Source organism: Nelusetta ayraudi, unplaced genomic scaffold (genome assembly GCF_046127955.1).
Source record: "Nelusetta ayraudi isolate G7.1 ecotype Tasmania unplaced genomic scaffold, CSIRO-AGI_Nayr_v1 ptg000120l, whole genome shotgun sequence".
Lineage (NCBI taxonomy): Eukaryota > Metazoa > Chordata > Actinopteri > Tetraodontiformes > Monacanthidae > Nelusetta > Nelusetta ayraudi.
The window spans coordinates 4384598-4403337 of record NW_027466170.1 but is presented as its reverse complement, the minus strand read 5'-3'; the positions used below and the strand labels follow the sequence as shown (position 1 = coordinate 4403337).

The window sequence follows — 18740 nt, the reverse complement described above, 5'->3', positions numbered from 1 at the left end:
GACGAGAGTCAAAAGAACTGACGTCAAAGCTAAACCTTTGGTTTAGTGTCAGCTTTGTTTTCAGTCCTGAGTGTGGGTCAACACCATGTGACAATGGTTGAGCATCTTGGATTAGTTTTCGTATCAGGAAGATCCAAAACTATGCCGCTAATTCTAACATTCATTTTTTACATTTTTAATTTGACCGCCGAGTGCATAACGATGTGGTAGTTTCAAGAAAGTCCAGTTGCCAGTTGTTACGAAACTCTCTGAGATTTATTACCAAAAACAGTCCCACATACGACCGCTGTGCCTGCCCGTCCTCCGGCTCTCTGCTGCAGCTCCAGATCTCGCCGCACGATAAATCCCACCGACGCCCAAAAACAAATAAACACTGTGGAGAATATAAGTTTGCTGGCCAGATGAAATAAATTATCAGCATGTAGGGGGTCTTATGAAATTCTCTGCGGGGCTGCTTTTTGGCCAGCAGATGGAGAAGTTGTCACTGGGACAAATGTCACTGATGTGGTTGCCAAACATGCTGAGCTGTTTAGTTCAGCCTGTGCTTTGTTGATTGATTGTTTACCTGTTGGACTTAACGAAGCTCATTAAACTCAACGATGTACATTTAAATGTCGGATTCAAAGGTCTTCCGCCGGGTCAGAGCCGATCTTTCTGATCCGTTCCTTGCTAGTTCCAGCTGAAAGGGACAAATAAATAATACACATATTGGAGTTGCGTATTCTACTCATACTCTGCATAAAATACGTGCCAATACCACTACGCCGTTACTAGTTGTATGTGTATGTGTATGACAATCCTGTTCAATGTGTTGAAAGAACTAGAAAAAAACATGCTTAGGAATGTTGTTCAAATAACAGAACATCTGCAGAAAAATCCAAAAATCAAAGTAATACCAGAATGTGTAATGGCTTTATTAAGTACTCGGTATTGGTATCAGTATCGGTGAGTACTCATACTCTACTCATTCTGTAGGTGGAAAAGTGGAATCGGTGCATCCCTGATATACTATAGATGGAGAGAAACAGTTAGAGCGACAGAGACATTTATATAACACTACTAATCCATCTCCCGCCTTGTCTGTCTGTGTTTGTGCTGCCCTCTAGTTGTCAACCAGGAGGGGCAGCCGCTGATCGAGGGGAAGCTGAAGGAGAAGCAGGTCCGCTGGAAGTTCATCAAGCGCTGGAAAACCCGCTACTTCACCCTGGCGGGGAACCAGCTGCTCTTCCGGAGAGGCAAATCTGTACGTCGCCCCTGGCAACCGGGCCCCGAGCTTTTTCTGTGTTTTCCACCCCCGGCTTCTGCAACACGGCGACCAAATTCTGCGTGAATCAGTGGAAATCTCTTCCTGTGACGATTCCCCGAGTCCCCGGGGAGCATCTGCTGTAGCCCAGTGTAATTAAGTCCGGCCCCAGTACGCCTCCTTGGGGCACGCCGCAGGCCAAGAGCGGCGTGCTGCAACAACATGAGTCATTCTCACACGCCGTAACTCAAAACAGACATCATTACGCACAAGTAGCAAGCAGCAGAAGGAGGAGGAGGAGGAGGAGGAGGAGGAGGAGAGGACGATAAAGAGCTGCAAGGGGAAGACCAGACCAGAGGGTTTTTTTTTCTGCTTGCAACAGCAGAATTTGGACGAGCTCAGCGCGTTTGCTGATAACTCAGAATAAGGTCGCTGAGTGGAGAGAGAATTATCACGGCAGATCATTTCATCAAAAAGATGCAGCAGGAGGTGTTGTCCAGAAACTTGCAGTGCCCAGAGGTTCTGGATGGCATAGAACAACATTTCTGACCAAACCTTTGTCAGATCTTGCTGTTCTTTGACCAAACTTCAATAGTAATTTCCACAAACAAAACAAACCGCTACAACACAATGATCAGATGTTGTGTCATCCAAGTACAAACAGCGGTTGAGTGTCGAGTCACGGACAACAGCCTCCAGTGGTTGGAGTGTAGAAACAGACCCCAGGTTTGAACAATAATGAGTAGAATTCAATTCCCAGCAGCCGCAGATTGGAAATGTTTTTGCTTGCAGGCCTCTCTCTCTCTCTCTCACTGTCTTTCTCTCTCTCTCCCTCTCTCTCTCTCTCTCTCTCTCTCTCTCTCTCTCTCTCTCTCTCTCTCTCTCTCTCTCTCTCTCTCTGCCAACTGGAGCTGGTTGGTAGGTTGTGAAAGACATTCATTTTCCCAAGTGGTAATCGAGATGAAGAATCAAAACATGTTTGGTTTGGCAATGAGTGGTCGAGCAGCTCTGACACGGCAACAAACACGTCCTGAGAGGGTGGCGGAACCCCGGAGGGTCAAGCGGCTCTCACTGTTTATATGCTGCAGAATCTGGGTTTCTGGTTATTATTGTCTTCTGTGCTTTAGATAGAATTTGAGAATTTCACGGTTTTAATGGAGGCTCTTCTGTGTTCTGACGTCCTTCCCACAGAAAGACGAGCTGGACGACATCCCCATCGAGCTGAGCAAGGTGCAAAGTGTCAAGGTGAGGCTGCACTCTTCTGTCTTCGACCTTTCGTCAAGCTTTGTTCTTACATTTATTTATTTATTTTTAAAAACTGGGTGAAATCCGTCTTTCGCGTTCCAAGGTGGTGGCCAAGAAGCGTCGCGACCGCGGGCTGCCGCGCGCCTTCGAGATCTTCACCGACGACAAGACGTACGTGCTGAAGGCCCAGGACGAGAAGCACGCCGAGGAGTGGCTGCAGTGCATCAACGTGGCCGTGGCCCAGGCCAGGGAGCGGGAGAACCGAGAGGCCACCACCTACCTGTGAGCCCAGGAACCTTCAGCGCCACCACCAGGAGGTTTTGACCTTCCAGGTGAAAATCAACTGACTGAACATCTATGAGTTGAGAGGGGAACGCGTGGTGGTGTTGAGATGCTGCTGCTGTGTGCTTCAGCAACCAAACCAGACCAGCATCCTGTGCAAACCTGGACTCCCTCAAGACTCAACGTTTATTTTTAGGATTTAGCAATAAAGACTTTCTAGCAGCGGGGACGTCGTGTCGCGTCTCGTAGCAACAATGACGACACTGAACAGAGAGTGGCGGACAGTGTGTGTGTGCGTGTGCGTGTGCGTGTGCGTGTGCGTGTGCGTGCGTGTGCATGCGCGTGTGTGTATGTGTGTGACAACTAAAGCAGTTGGGAGGTTGGCCATCAGGTGGCACTGTTACAAGCCGATGACTCGTTATTGCACATTTCTGTTTGAAACTACGACTTCAAAGATTTGTTGATCAGTTTTTGACAACACAGTTTTTCCTTTCGTGCAACTTTGTGATTGGAGGAACATTGTGAAGGTGGAAACACGTGACTAGTAACAGAAAGACGGACGAGGACAGAGGCAGATTGCGGCCTAAAGAGTCAAACTGTTTAGCCTTTTCTAGTCCTCCTGCCGATAAACCATCACTGAATACTGGTGGACGATGATCTGTGGCCAGTGAGATTTCGTACACTGCACTGGACAAAGGAGGTCACTAAGTCAGAGTGAACCGTGTCACAAAAAGCAACTACTAGGTTTAAGCGGGGGAGACTTATAAAACAAAGCCCTCTGGAGTTGCAGCTGCGGCTGAGGTTTCTGTTCTTGTGCAAGCGCCTTGACTCGGTGCCCAGCAGCCGGTTCTTGGCAGTGGGACCTCTGCGAAGGTGCAGGTTCCTGTTTCCCTCCTTGTGTCAACTCCTCCGTTGCTTCATTGTGCAGGTTTAGAAAGAAATGCAAAAACATTGGAGAGAGAACGCCGTGAAGTTGAACCCGGGCCTGATTTCCCAGAATCGGGGATTGTGTCAAACGTTGGTGTTGCTGCACGATGTTCCAGCGAGTCCCTTCTCTGCCCGACCAGAACTGGGCTTTTGAAACACCTCCTAACATGTTGATCCAAGTAAAAAATTCCCAAAGTTCGACAGATGATGAAGAGCTTAAGTCTTAGTCTTCCATCTCAGGCTTGTCACCAAAGACCGACTGCCTCGTCTTTCTCTGCACAACCTCATAAAAACTCATTTGTCTGAGTTTGGAGAGGTTTAAAGCAGCCGTTCGCAGCGCTCCTGTTAGGCTCCTGTTTTTGCAAGACTTACTTGACAAATGTTTTTGATCCACTTAAGCTTCTAAACGACCCACAGAACCGTCATGCTCCACCGTGACCAATCAGTTCCTCTGCATGGTGCCGCTGTTGATCAGGAGCTCGTCTCTCCTTTCGGGTCTTTGCGATCAAATCGTTTTCGGTTTTGGGTTGTTGTGTATAAAAAAAAAAAAAAAAAAACCCAGCCAGCCCTTTGGTGGTCTGGACGAACCATCGCACGCTTGTCCGTCAGGCGGTGGTTTGTCTAAGTCGATAAACAAAAAGTTGTCATAACATCGTATTTCCTTCCAAGACTCCATTAGCAACACGAAGGGGGAGTTTCTGACCTACTTGCAGTGCTCCATCCAAGCCCCTCCCACAGGAAGTGGCAGGTTATCCGGTCAAGTTACATGTCAATTCCTGATGCATTGCAGTGCATTGTAGGTCGTAGTGTCCGAGTACAAAGGTTCACGCAAACCCGGAACCCGGACGTCCGACCACGTGATCGTTGAAGTTGTCTCACCGTGATGATGTCAGCGCTGTCAGTTTCCCACCGCTAACCGGTGGGTTTGAGCCAAATCAACAAATGTACGCGTTTGTGTGTGCACGTATCTGTGTGTACCTGTGTGTGTGTATGTGTTGCTATGCTCATAGATTGAAGACATTTGTAGGCAGCTGTGTAAATAGACGAGGGACGGATCGATAACTTGTCCTCTGAGATTCTTTGCGTCGACACTGAGATTAGCTGAACACTGCTGTGAATGAAAAGCTGCACACGTCAACGTGATTCCACACGAGTATTAACCTTTCTGAATGTATCGACCCATTTTTAACACCAGTATGTTAAAAAAAAAAAAAAAGTGAACCATGTTGTCTTTTTTTATCTTTAGTTTTCTGTCGAATGAGATTTGATTTAATGTGATTTTGATAAAAGGTCAATATTTATTGAAACGACAAATGAGACTGTACTTTTTTTCTACTCCTCTGAATCAGTACTGTAAACAAACCAATGCTGTATTTTGTTTTGCTGTTGTCTCACTGTGTCCTCACTGCCTTGTCGGCTGACGCAAACCAGCAATAAATCTGAACCAGTCAGATCAGTCAAAGTAAGGCCTCGGTTTCTCAAGTTCAAGTCCTGCAATGGGTGGAGCAGCTCTTTACGGGCTGTTGGCCCAAACAGACACATAAATGTGTCAGGAGTCTAAATGTTTAGCCTGAGACTGTGTAGAAGAATGCAAATTCTCAACATTTCCAAAATTCGGTATCTGGAACAAAAAAAACTCAAGAAAACTCTTTGTTCAGCCTGAAACTCGATGAAATGATCGTCTATCATAGGTTACCTACCACGATTTTGAGTAGTAAAGTGCAAAATCTCGACATGTCTAAAATTCTGAAAAAAAACTACATAGTATGTGTTTTTTCTGGGACAAAAAAAAAAAAAAAAAAAAAAAAAAAAAAATACTTCAATCAGCCCGAAACTCACAGAATGGATCATCCAATCATCGTAGCCATAGCATGAGAATTAACGCTAGAAGGCAAAATCTGGAAATGTCCGAAAATCTGAAAAAATGACACAGCATGGGCTCCTGGGGTCTATGGTTTGAGTTGAGTTTTAACGACTGATTGCCCGAAGCGAAAGTTAATGCGCCGGCAGAAAGGGTGTCACAGCGGGTGAACAGCTCACAACTTAAGAGAAAATGACTTCTGCACCTCAGGGTGGTAGTTCAAATCCCATGGTGGGTGGACTCGTGTTTGTTACGTCACTGATTCAATTACAACCGTGTTCCTTCGGAAGTTGACTCCTCTGTGCTCGCATTCAGGTCAAAGGCTCCACCTTGTGGCCACAGTAAGTAAGAACTTTTACTCCCAACTACACCAAACTGTCGCTACATCTTTCTCACAACTCAAATAACAAAACAAAGTCCACGTTTCAGTGTAATAACTCATTTATTACTGAATAAAAATTAAATTGCAGACTAAAACCAGTGTAACAAATTGAAGACACTAAAAGTTTCAAATCAAGTCTGCAACCGCTGTTCTGGTGGAAAAACAAATACATGTATAACCAGGTCACCTTTATGAAAAACAAAAAACAGAAACGAAAGAATAACCTTTTGAAAACTGTACAAAACAAAGCTTTTGGAACATGTCATAATATAGAAAAAATAAAATAAGTGAAACTCAACATACACTCGTCTGCCAGTCCCTTAATGTGCAACAATGATCTTTCCTGAATGATTTTTATTCTACATTTATTCATTCAACGTTCCACTGAGTAGTTTGCTTTTATAAATCAAAGCGTTCACGTATTGTCAGTGGCGATCAATCCATCTTTACACTGTAAATAACATCTTTTTTCCCCCCAAAGTCCACAATTTTTCATGTAAAACCCAAGAAAACGAGGGCAGGATGGAGCGATGGATGAGGGCCGAGGGTGATGGAAGAGTAAAGAACAAACTTCTCATCGAGGATATGATGGTCAAAGTCAAAGCCAACGCCGCGACAAAACTCGTTCAATCTCCTTCACTTCTGTCAGCATGATTACTGTGTGGCGAGACACAACGCCCCCTGCTGGCTGGAGGCTGACGCTGCAGTTTTATCAGAAAGCCGCAACAGTTAAATCTAGAGAAAGCAATCGGCACCAGGATCCTGGCCGGGATCGGACCCGAGCCGAGATGCTGGTGGAAAATGTCGCGGGGATTTTAGTTCCCGGGACAGAACAGACAAAGTGGAGACAGGTTGCCAAACGTGGATGAATCACGATAGGAATCGAAATCCCTGCAAACGACGGGACTTTAACGTTCCGTTTCATGATGAACCGAAAAGATTCAATTCGGACAGAGGTGCAGCGCTTAGAGTGGCGAGACTCAACCCCGGTTCTGATCCGCTGACCCACTGGAAGCCAGCGGGAGGAGAGACTCCAGCCAGCAGGTCTCGGCACCGACGGTCGAGTGAAGGAGTTTGGTCGCTGGTGAATCAGCGGCGGTGGCGGCCGCCGTGGCCCGAGTGGCCGCTGCTGCCGCCGCCGCCGCCGTGGTGTTTGCTCTTGTGGCTGCGCTCCCTCTCTCGCTCGCGCTCATACGAGCGGGAGCGCTCCCGCCGGTCGGCGCGGTGGCCCGACGATCGTTCGTGTTTGTGTTTCTTGGACGAGAGGTCGTAGGAGCCGCGCTCCCTCTCGCGCTCCCGCTCCCTCTCTCGCTCGCGCTCTCGCTCCAGTTTGCCGGGCGAGCGGGAGCGCGAGCGCGACCTCGAGCGCTTCCTCTTGTGGCCCGAGCCGCCGCTGTTGCTGTGGCGGCCGCCCGACTTGGAGTCGCTGTTGCCGTGGTGACTGGCGGCCTTGGACTTGAGGTGGGGGAGGAGCGGCGAGGGCTGGTGGCGGCGGGGCGACGGACTGTGGCTGTGGGAGCGGGAGCCCGAACTGTAGGTCCCCGAACGACTGCGTCTGCTGTTGTAACTGAGGAGGAGGAGGAGGAAGAGGAGGGTGAGAAACGAGGAGCCGTCCACGTGTTGGATTGAAGTGAGTGGCGAAGGGTCTTACTGTCTGCGGGGAGATCGTGAGCGCGAGCGGGAACGCGTTCTCGAGTGACTTCGACTTCGGCTCCTGCTGTTCCTGCTGATCTTCACGTCTTTCCTCAAACTGGAGGAGGGGAAGGAAACCAGAAGCAGGCAGTTGGCAAAAGAAGGAAAGACAAACGTGCAGAAACGGAGAGAATCCTCCGAGCCGCCAGGCGCCTCACCCGTTGTGCGGACTCTTGTTGACCTGGTTGCGGGCGTCGGGTTCCTTCTTGACCGCCTTGGCTGCCTGGGGGTTGGGAGACTTGTCCTCCGCTTTGACCACGTTGGGCGAGCAGGGCTTGGAGGCGGGCGAGAAGCCACCCAGCGTGGTCAGCGCCGGCGTGCCGTCCGGGTTCAGGCCCTTGGCCTTCAGCTTGGCCTCGGCCAGGAACACCTTCCTCCTCTCCACCTCCTTCTCCAGCTGGTCGTAGTTTGGCTGCGGAGGGGGGGGGGGTTAGAAGGCCGAACAGCGAGTGGTGTGGGAGGGGGGGGAACCGCAACAATCACAACACACAACTCACCTTCTTCCTGGTGTACAGCCGCAGGGTGGTGACGCACACTTCCTTGATCTCCTCTTCAGTGGCTCCAAACAGCAGGTACCAGTGAGGCTTGGAAGGAAGAGGGATCTGCAACACAGAGGTCACAGTTTCAGCTGCACATCAGGGCTTAGTAGTAATAATAATAACTTTACTGTCATTGCATATTGTACAGCAACATTTTAAGTGCAAAACCAACGGTGCAGGTAAAAATACACGAGAAGATACACTCAAGATTCCACACACGCACACATCCATCTCATACGACAAGACGCTTAACAAGTGTTTAAACTCTTCTTCAGCCAGTTCGTCCTGGTTCTGAGAGTTTAAAGGTCACGAGTTTAACATCTGGCTTGATTGATGATTTTTATATTGGTAAAAACTTCACACGGGGCTCAGCGTCGCTACGATCCTGCTCGGGCAGAGACGGCGCTGCGACGACGTCGGTGCCTCGCAAAGCAACCTGTGGCGACTGACAGAGCGACAAGCGCTGCCTGGTTACCTGCAGGGCTCTGGCGGCCAGGAAAATGCAGGCACAGGCGATGGTTTCCACTTGGAACCTCACAAACGCGTTGGTGCGCAAACTGTCGTTCATGTAGTTCCTGTAGACACAAAACACACGGGGACCAAAACATAGCATCTTCTCTACACAGCAGAACAAACAAACACTGGTGAGCCGGGTCCAATATGAAAACCTTCGCCCTGAAGACGCCGCAATTGCTTGGGGGTTTCTTTTTTTTTTTTTTTTCTCCTTTCTTTCTTCGTTCTTATTTTACACACAAAGGCATTTTTTGCGCAGCAGCCAACAGTAAAACTTTGTGGGATGAAGTTTTAACTTTGTCCGTTTCTCTGGGTAGTCCATGGGGGTGGGGGGGGGAGGAGGCCGTGTCACAGGTAAAAGCATGACAACACAGAGAGCAAAGTGACCAAAGGAGACCCTGCCGAGACAACCTGACCACATCATGAAGCAGGAAGTGGGGAGAGGGGGGGGTGTGGGATGACTGGGTGGAGGGAGGAGGGGGGGTCTGCTGGCGAGGACGGGCAACACGCAGCCGGTGGTGTTTGGTGGCGTGGACACTGGGAAACGGATGCAAACTGATGTCTCAGACTGAATTCCATTTGATGGAAACAGACGGCGGTGGGAGTTTGGTGGGGGGGCACCGAGTCGACGCTCACAGAAAGGGTTTGAGTGCATGGGGCTTAACCACAGAGTGGGGGGGCGGGGGGTCGTGAGTCAGACAGACAGCATGGCGGGAACCTCTATGTCCTTGACAGACATAGAGGTCGGGGAGACGGCAGTCGGGCGCCGGTGGTTTGACGCGGATCATCGGAACCGGGACCCAAACCAGGAAGTAATATCTCACTGGCGGGAACGCAGTGAAATGTCATTCCAGAGGGGGGTGCCGCTGCTCAACATGCATCCACGTGATGGCCGCCGATCTCCACCAGAGAAAATATGCAGTATATGCAGTAACACACACAGACACACACACACACACACACACCCCACCGAGTCAGATATGGACTGGTTGAGAAAGAGTTGTCACACTGCAGTTCAACCCCACAGACCCCACTAGTGGGCGGCCCTGCGCTGCGCCAGGCGATCGTAAACAACAACAGGGGAAACAGTGACAGTGTCGCCGGGCTCAGACTGACACGAGGCTGAGGCCGGTCCTGGGCGGCAGAACCTGAGAACTGGATCAGCCTGCAAGACAGACACATGTCTGGACACCACGTCAGTTGGGTACAGGACACAGTCAACTGGTGAGAATATTCTGAACAAAGTCAAGCAAACTGCTCAGAAAATCATTCTGCTCTGACTTTTTTGCAAGCAAGCTACAAGCTCAGAATGTGAATGCGTCTGCAGCTACATGGGTAAATAAATACACATGTTACAGTTTAACCTGTCGTAGCAAGACCAAAACAAAAAAAAAAAATTTGATGATGATGATGATAATAATACAAATCCTTTGGGGAACCCAAGAGAAAACAAGACGACGTTGGCTGTTGAGAAAGGCCCGCCCCCTTTCAGTCAATCTTGGCTGGGGATTGGCTGTCAGAAGAGGGGCAGCCAGCCAAGCCAATGAGGGGAGCTTCCTGAGGTCATGTGGTTGGAGGAGGCAGAGTTCAGAGGTTCTGTATGTGACTTACCAGCATGGACTACCCTTTAATCAAAGAGTAGAGAGAAAGGACAAAGTTAAACCGAGTTCCCCGGGCAGCGCAAACCAAAAAAATGAAAGAAGAACTTGAAGCAAAGACAGGAGAGCGAGCGAGACACGCGACCAAATTGCTGCATCTGACTTTTTAAAAAAAGTGGACCTGGTTATACGGAGTGAGGGGGGTTGTTTCTGTCAGACCTGGGCAAAACAGCTGTTGAATGCTTTTCAAACTGGTGCTCAAACACACAAGAGGCACTGCACCACTGCACTCATCTGGCAGCCTCGGCCTCGCACTCGGCTGCGTCCCCGGCAGATTAATCCGAGTCCTCTTCGGGAAGTGCAAGCGTTTGAAACTCGTTCAACGTATTTTTAGCCCAGGTCTGCCGGCACTTGGTGCAGTTGGTCAGTGGGAGCGGCGGGGAGGGGACTCACCAGGCGGTCTGGACCAGAGTCTGGTTCTTCTCACACTCCAGGACTTGCAAGTACATGACGATGATCTGAAATCAGAAGGAAGCCGTCAGTGACAGAAGGGCGGATTAAAGCTCGGTTCTGATCCGCTTCCTGTGTGGCTGCATCAGGAAGCTACAACAGTGTGTGGTGTCATTCGTGATGGTGTGAGTGAGTGAGTGTGTGTGGCGTCACTCACCTTGTGGGGGTGCTTGACGTGGACACAGAAGCCCAGCTCCTTCAGCACTCGGCGCTCTGCTTTGATGACTTGGTTTTTGGTATTTATGTAGTTCTGATCAAGAATCAATGAACTTGGATTCCTAGTTTGTAAAGGGATCAAAATAAAATCATGTTTCCCCCCATAAAAAATATAAAGTATTTAAGTGAAGTGCCCCTTGGTTTTTGTTGCACTCTTTCTTTTTCCCCTTTCAACCAACTCGGAGCAGCAGGTTTTGTTTGTTTTTTTTTGGAAATGCCTGACAATTTGCTGGGGGTTTGTGGACTCCTGTGGTTCCAGTGAAACTTTGGGGCCGTGCATCCAGTCCACTACACCTCAAACCCGTTTCCCAGCTTTGACAGAAACATCAACTCGGATCATTGTGCACACCTCTCGCTCGACAGCAGGTGCAAAAGTTTTGACGTCTGACAGGAAGTCGGTTCCGTGAGAATGCAGCAGTTACACAAAGAGATGAACGTAAAGGAACCAGCGCCTGTGGCTACACCTCCCTCACTCCAAGCTGACAATCTGACATCTAGTGGCTGGAATCTCCCACACCACCTGGTTTGCAAACCGTGAGCTCCCTGCGTGTGTATTGGGACTTCACAATAAAAAAAATCAAGGCCAACTTTACACAAGGACCGTGTGGCTTTACATTTGATTTTCACACACAAGCAACTTTCATGTTAAAGAAGTCTATGTAACTTATAAGATTAGCAGCCTAGCAGTGAATTTGGACATGCCGATAAACACATGCAAGGACTATCAGCTCAACATTCTCAGTATATTGACATTTACATCATAGACATTTAACAGGCGGTCCCATGGGTGCAGAATAACTACTTTAGATGAGACTTTGACTTGTCTGATGCTCGCCTGTCAGGCTACAGCAAAGAACTGCTGACAGACACATAGCTGGCATGACTTTCACACGTCTACATCATAACGACTTCAATGATCAGGATGAGATTTCTGGAAAAGCCATGGGTCACAGTTGGTGGATGGAGTTGCACTTTTTTCTTTCTTTTTTTCAGCATAAATAGAATGCATGGGTGTGGAGCACTCAGAGAAAAGGGACTACATTACCCAAATGGTCCAGAGACTGACCGTACAGATACCCAAAGATTAAGACTGAACCACAGGAGTCCTCAAGGGGCCCCGGGGACCAAGGACCTTCGGCCAACCTGTCATCCCCGATCCCAGTGCCCCACGGTGGCTCAGACCATGGGCGTCTCCCACAGGAGGGGTGGGGTGGCCCTAGGCGGAGGTGAGAGCCCCCCTTGCATCATGGTTGTCATGCCGACTGCTTCATCTTACGTACCATTCCACATCACCCAGGGTTTGGTAAATGTAGCTGGTCGCTGTTAGTTGGTTGCAAGGGAAAAAAGAATCCAAGTTAATGCCAAAGCCCAAACTAGTGACAAGTACAAATTTTTTTCAAGACAGAGGCATAAACAGATGAATGTAGCTTAGCCTCGTCTGTATAAGCTCCATTTTTTTCTCTCTCTTAATTTTGCGCAGATAACAATGTCAGTGTAATTGCACATCACACGTGAGGCAGAAACTGAAAAGTTTTAAAATGGTTTAGAGTGCAAAGGTAAACAAAAGGACACATTCACAACAAAAACAAGTCAGGGTCATACGACATTTTGAATGTTGAAATAAAGCAACAGAGGCATGCCATCTGTTTCCAGAGGAGGCCTGCGTCTACTTACTTCTTCACTCGCATCTGCCTCAGGTGGTGGAAAACGTTGATGACGTCCCGTATTCGGCGCGGCGCTTCTTCAATCTTGGAAGCCAGGTTGATGCACGCCATCGCCACAATCTGAAAAGAGAAACCACATGTTGGGAGGACGTGACGATTACAGGCTTGACAACATGTATTCAAGGTTTGGAAAAGATGTCTTTAAAAAAAAAAATGTGTCTTAGCTATTAGATAACAAGTGGCAGTTTTCCAATGTTTTTAAAGAAATCGAAACCGACACCTATTTTAATGACACTATAGGTATTTGTAAAGCAGCAAAATTTTCGTTTGCTTCGATCGCCATTTTGTTGAATTAACGTTATTTGGTCATGTGGGGCCCCCGTACAACGCCCGCGCTCCCAAGAGGCCACATTACCGAACACCGTTTAAGTAGTAATTGGAAATAAAACATATTGAAACACGCCACTGAATACATATTACTTCTACAGCCGCAAACATGCTGCCTTATTGTTCTGTCAGCTCCCGAAACTCCGCCGTCGGCAATATGGCTGCCGCTAACCGTCAGTGACTAACGTACCCACGACGTTGTGCTAAACTAGCGTTAGCCGTCAACCGCACGGGCCGCTTCCGACCGGCGGGAACTTACCTCAAAACTGTGCTTGACGAAGGACTTGGAGTAGAAAAACCGCTGGAACAACACCTGGCCGGTCGCCATGGCCACCTGTCGACCGGAGAAGAGGACAGACTGTTGCACTATGACTTGCATAAGCCGGCCTAACCTTGCACAATAGATCGGCGCCATTTTAGGTCCACCACGCCAACGTCTGAAGCTAAGCGAAACACACACGATACGACCAGGGCTTTGCTACGGGATTAAATAAAACCGCTCACTGGCGTTTTCTTATGTTACCCGTCGCTATTTTAAGTCCGTAAGGGATTATTTACCTGCGGCAGTCGGAGAAGAATGCCCGCCGACTGAATGAGCTCACATCCGAGGATGCGGAGGTCGGTCTCCGTGTTCAAGTCGAGGCCGTCGAGCATCGACGGCGTCGGGGAGAGCCGTTCCTCCGGTATGAGCGAGTTGTCGATCGCCAGGTAGACTTCCGAGTAAACTTTGTCGCCGATGAGGATGCCATCGTTGTTGGTGGATGCGTTGGAAGAAACTGAGAGCGGTCCCGCGGCCATTTTCATTCGGGGAGGGGGGAAAAAAATAACTGCAGTTGACTCCCAGCGGCAAGCACTCAGCCGGCCTCGACGCAACGGACCAGCGTGACTGAGCAGGGATGTGACGTCACTGGCATTTTACCGCCCCCTCCCCGTGTCTGTGCACATCCGCAAGGGCTAAATGGAACGAGAAGCTAGGGCCGCGACACGTAGCGCTACTCCTGTATCACACTGGCCATTCATCAAAAAAACAACAACAAAAAAAAAAAAAAACACGGCAATGTATACATTTAATTGCGATATTTGTTTTGATAGAAATGTCGTGTAGATTCGTTGGGTCTCGTCAACAGGAGTTTGGCCAATCAAAGTAGCCACTTAAACACTCCTCTTTAATCTCGGAATTGTGAGAGACTTTATAAAAAAAAAAAAAAAATCCACCCAACTCTCGGGCGCTTTGTGTTCCTTTGTTATACACCACTAAATAAATTGTGAAGACACTTCAAATTAGTCGACAGGTTCAATCATGACTTCTCTATTGTGTGCGGCGTGTCTTAAACAAGTAGTTCACCTGCTCGCGCACGTGACCGTTCGTGTTGGCGCCGCGTACCTTCCGGCCTGGAGCGCCGTGACGTAATTTACGGGAAAGTCCGGGCATATCACCACTACCGCCCTGGAACATATTCATCCGCCAATCACAAACCGTCACAACAAGAATCGTTCAACATCTCTATTGATCGGAATATCGTTTAAACTGCCAGATTGACTCGCACCGAGCTGCAAGTGTCACCTACTTACTACACACTGGCAAATGGCTCAGGAGCGAGACAACGTTTTCAAAAGCTCCCAGGGTTGTGCAGAGGTGAAAAAGTGATCGTGTTCACTTTCTAATCGCAGACACCTTGGTTACTCCGGGATGTTTTCGCAAAACTTTATTTGTTTAATTGTTTAGGGAGTCTCCCCCCCCCCCCCCCCCCCCCGAGTGTTGAATGTCTCGGAAACTGTAGACCTTCCAGCCACGCTTGACTCTCCCAGCAGGGTGGGAAACATCCTGCAGGCCTCGCAGGGTGGAGCCGACGTCCCACTAATGGATGATGATGGGTTTCACCCCACTATTATCATAACAATACAGCTCACATAATGAGTTGTTTAGGGTGTGGGATAACAACAACTCCGGGCAACAGGGGGTCCCTCGACTATTTTTTAGAACCGAAGAAGCCCTTTGATGACACACTGGGTGGGACGACGGTCAGAGCCACAGGTACAGTCGGTTTTCGAGGATTCCTCAGCGCCCAAGGCGTTGCGATAGCTCCGAATGGACAGCAGAGGGAGCCAGAGGCACGAAGCGGGGGAAAAGCCGGTGAGCAGTGTGGCTCCCTTTGCAGGTTCTTCTCAGTCGACTTGAACGTTTGACCTTGCGCCAAACTAGCATGACAGTCGGACAGTGACCGCAGACGGCCAAGCCTGCGGTGACAAATCCCACTTTAATCAAGCGCTGACTACACTGCCAGCGAGGATAATAGGCGGTAGTGGAATCTGCTTTATGACACTTCCCTCTTCAAGAAGTGCCACTGCCTGGGATGGGAAGCTCACCTTAAGACTTCTTTGTTATAACTGTAATGAAAGTGCTTGCTCGAAACAGCGCCGCACCTCAAAATGCAACATTTCCCTTAAAAAATATTTGAGATTTTGTCCTGGATACCTGAAAATGGTGAGTGAAATAATGGAAAGAAATCTTTCCATGGCCTATTTGAGGCCTAGCCAGGCACACATGGGAGCAGACAGACAGACAAACGCTTTCATGATGTTTATAGAGACTACATAGCAACTGGCTAGCAATAAAAACAGAAAGACACACTGTCCTGAAATAGATACTTTAACTCACGTTCAGCGAAGCTAAACGTGCTACAGTTTAGTCGAGAGAGAAAACTGTCTTAAAACCGCTTGGTGTTATTTGCCTCTAATGTTAAATTATGTGAAGGAATCTCGGACAGAAAAACTGTTTTTGTGTCAATGCTGTGATCATGTGACATAGTGAAAACTACCTTTAAAAACGAATATCATTTCAGTCCAATTAATCATATTAACACGTTGATAACAATGCAATACCAATAACTAGATTAGATTAGATAGGTTTATTGTCCTTTGCGGGAAATCTGTTTTCATATTCCGTACAGCCTCGAAAAACAGAAAGACACACAATATCGAGAGCCTAACATTAAATATACACAGCCTTCGACCCATGCAAATGCTGGCTTTAAACTGTCAGCTAGATGCTAAAGGCGTTCAGGATCCCTCGTGGAAAGCCACAACTTTTCACACTGATTTTGGAGAAACGGAATCATTCAATTGTGAAAATACTTCCAACGCTCCCCCACCCCCCAGCCTTAGCTGTTGCGTGCTAACTGCAGGCTGGCCATGAGGAGATGTAAACCAAACAGCCACTCTATAAACACATCGTGGCACGACACAGGAGGATGAGCTCTTCAGGACAGGACTTAGGCGCGTTTCCCGTGCCAGAAAAGATTTTGAACGGTCCAACGTTCACATCCTGGACGGGGTGGAAAGGAGCCATGAATGAAGGCATCTGCATTGCACTGTAGCGACCGTCGGGAGGACGAGGAGGCGTACGACACCCAGTCAAGCCTGAGAGTTCTCCACCGAGCGACTTCGTCCTAATCCACGGCACACCCTGAACTCACGCCACTGCCCGTGCGAGCTGAATGACTCGGTGAGTCGTTACCCTGACAACTCGCTGAACTCACTGTTTTTCACCCTATCAACATAACAAAACAAACTTACATAATGCTAAGGCGGGGACAGCGCTCAGGACCACCTTCAAGGTGTTGCCCACTTCGGCGCCTTATGGACAAGAGGCGGAATATCTAAAAGTCAAACGAGATAGAAGATCGTGAGTCTGATAATCTGAAAAAAAAAACAAACAAAAAAACGCAGCACACCACGTGCGATTCTGACTACCCTTTCATTAAACAGTTTTTTTGCTCTTTGAAAGCTCTTGAAGGCATTAGGCAGGGGAAATGTTACGCTTACCAATTCACTAACAAAGGCAAAAAAGGGTCGAAAAGCACAAAAATGTTTGAAAGAGACCTCAGCGGCCCATTTAGCGCTGTAAGAATTGACCTTTCAGACACTTATTTTCACGTGTTCCCTCCTGTTCTAAGGCTCATCTGTCTCCTTTTCCATTCACATGGTGTTTCAATCAGAACATCTGATGCAAAGAATGTTGGTCAGCTGCAGCCCACTAGCAGGAGGGGTTACAAAGATCAGTGAAGGATTAATTTTTCTGGTCATTTCTGCTCCAGCGTCATCTCTGGAAAATGTTCTGTAAAAGGATGCAGGCCAGATGGTTCCAGCCGCTTCGTCTCCGCTCGTGTTGCACGTTGTGCCCCTGTTGCCGCTACGGCGGCGACCTGGATCTGCCCCCACCCAGTGAGCGCCTCCTAGCCGGGCGCTGGCAGCCTCTCGTGATCCAGACTGACTGAGATTCCACGGTGGTCATGTAACCGCGGAGCAGCTGTTGGCAGTCTGGGAGATAATACGGCAGAAAGAAACTGGAGCTCGGTTAATTGTGTCAGCACATTTTATAGGTGTGTAAAACACGCTGACGTGCGGAGAGAAGTGTGCCAGCCTCTTTGGTTCCTGCCACGGAATCAGACCTTCTGCAAAGGATCCAGCGCTGTCATTATGTTTGCAGATGACACCGTCCTTTTCCTGTGGGCGAATCCACTTTAGGAATACTGGTTTGATCCAAAAACTCCCAGAGTGCCAATGGGGTAACTGCTGTTTGGGCCACAAGGGTTATTTTGGCTTCAGTACCATGAGTGGCCACATGAAACCGAGTGTCACGCTTCCATATTGCCATTTCGATATCCAGTTCTTACGATACATCCATTGCCAAACCACATTTCTCCGGCTTATCAGGGCTTCTCAACGTCAGCTGCCACCATCATGACCCTGATTTGACCTCCTGCTGTTCTCTACTCGTGATCGTAAACACGTCTGCATCCGTGGAGGATTTTCCTAGCCGGCAGTCTCACACATGAGACTGGCCTGTTGGAGGAACTTCTCAGCCGCCCGGTGCACGTCGGAAAAAAAACCCACAAAATAACTTTACTGTAAAGTCATCTCTTGCCAGGAAGTGCACAGTGGTGTGACAGAAACTCGACGCTTCATTTCTTTCTTTATTTAGGCTTGATGGAGACTGACTGATGCACAGAGTTCAGATCCAGTATCAGAAAAGCTGTAAAAAACAACAAAACAAACAAACAAAAAAAACAGGCCACATTTACTATAAAGACTTCCTGTTTCTGTGTGCACATTTTTGAATACACTGAGTCTTTCTGTGTGTGTGTGTGTGTGTGTGTGTGTGTGTGCGTGTCTGTGGCGAGGTCACTGATGGCATGGTAATAGGAGGCACATTTGCATGATTCTCCCTCTGAAAAGCGTGCCAGGCTGTGAATTATGGAAGTGCTCCGTCGACTGGTGTGTGTGCGTCTGCGTGTTTGTGTGTGTGTGCGTGCATGCAAGCGACTGCCGTGTGTTGTCATATGTTCAGGGTGTGCACGTGCGAGTTGTAGTTTTGCGTCCCTGTGTTTCCCTGCGACAGGCCGACGCGTTTGCATGAGGGCGCCGGTGTGCGACCAGACAAGGTGTGCGTGTGTGTGTGTTTCTCAAACACACACACGCAACACACATCGCTGGATCTAGAAGGATGAGGTGTGCGTGAGTGTTTGTGTGTGTACATGTATGAAGTGCTGTCCTAATGAAATGTGAAAGCCCTCCGAGTCACCTCTGCCCTCCTCCCGCTGCACTCAATCTCGTCTGCTACACACGCACACACGCGCACGCACACACACACGTGCACAAAACAGCCATGCGTGCGCGGC

At 48.7% G+C, this 18740-nt stretch overlaps 2 protein-coding genes across 3 annotated transcripts in view; one reads left to right on the top strand and one right to left on the bottom strand.

Moving 5' to 3' along the window:
• Positions 1-5167, top strand: part of veph1 (ventricular zone expressed PH domain-containing 1) — a 48332-nt gene extending 43165 nt beyond the window's left edge. Inside the window, exons 13-15 of one of the 2 annotated variants that reach the window (XM_076049752.1) lie at positions 1107-1243; positions 2435-2488; positions 2592-5167. In XM_076049752.1, the coding sequence (XP_075905867.1) occupies positions 1107-1243; positions 2435-2488; positions 2592-2774 (374 nt within the window). In that variant the 3' untranslated portion in view covers positions 2775-5167. The remainder of the gene's footprint in view (positions 1-1106; positions 1244-2434; positions 2489-2591) is intronic. The other variant, XM_076049751.1, reaches the window with a different exon arrangement.
• An 814-nt stretch (positions 5168-5981) lies between these two features.
• Positions 5982-13959, bottom strand: ccnl1a (cyclin L1a). The gene is made up of 10 exons (XM_076049754.1): positions 13618-13959; positions 13319-13393; positions 12683-12792; positions 10950-11070; positions 10736-10800; positions 8647-8746; positions 8130-8234; positions 7791-8044; positions 7592-7690; positions 5982-7507 (listed from the first exon to the last, which is right to left on the bottom strand). The coding sequence occupies exons 1-10, from the start codon at positions 13861-13863 to the stop codon at positions 7030-7032; spliced, it is 1653 nt and encodes a 550-aa protein (XP_075905869.1). The 5' UTR covers positions 13864-13959; the 3' UTR covers positions 5982-7029.
• Between the last annotated feature and the right edge of the window lie 4781 nt (positions 13960-18740).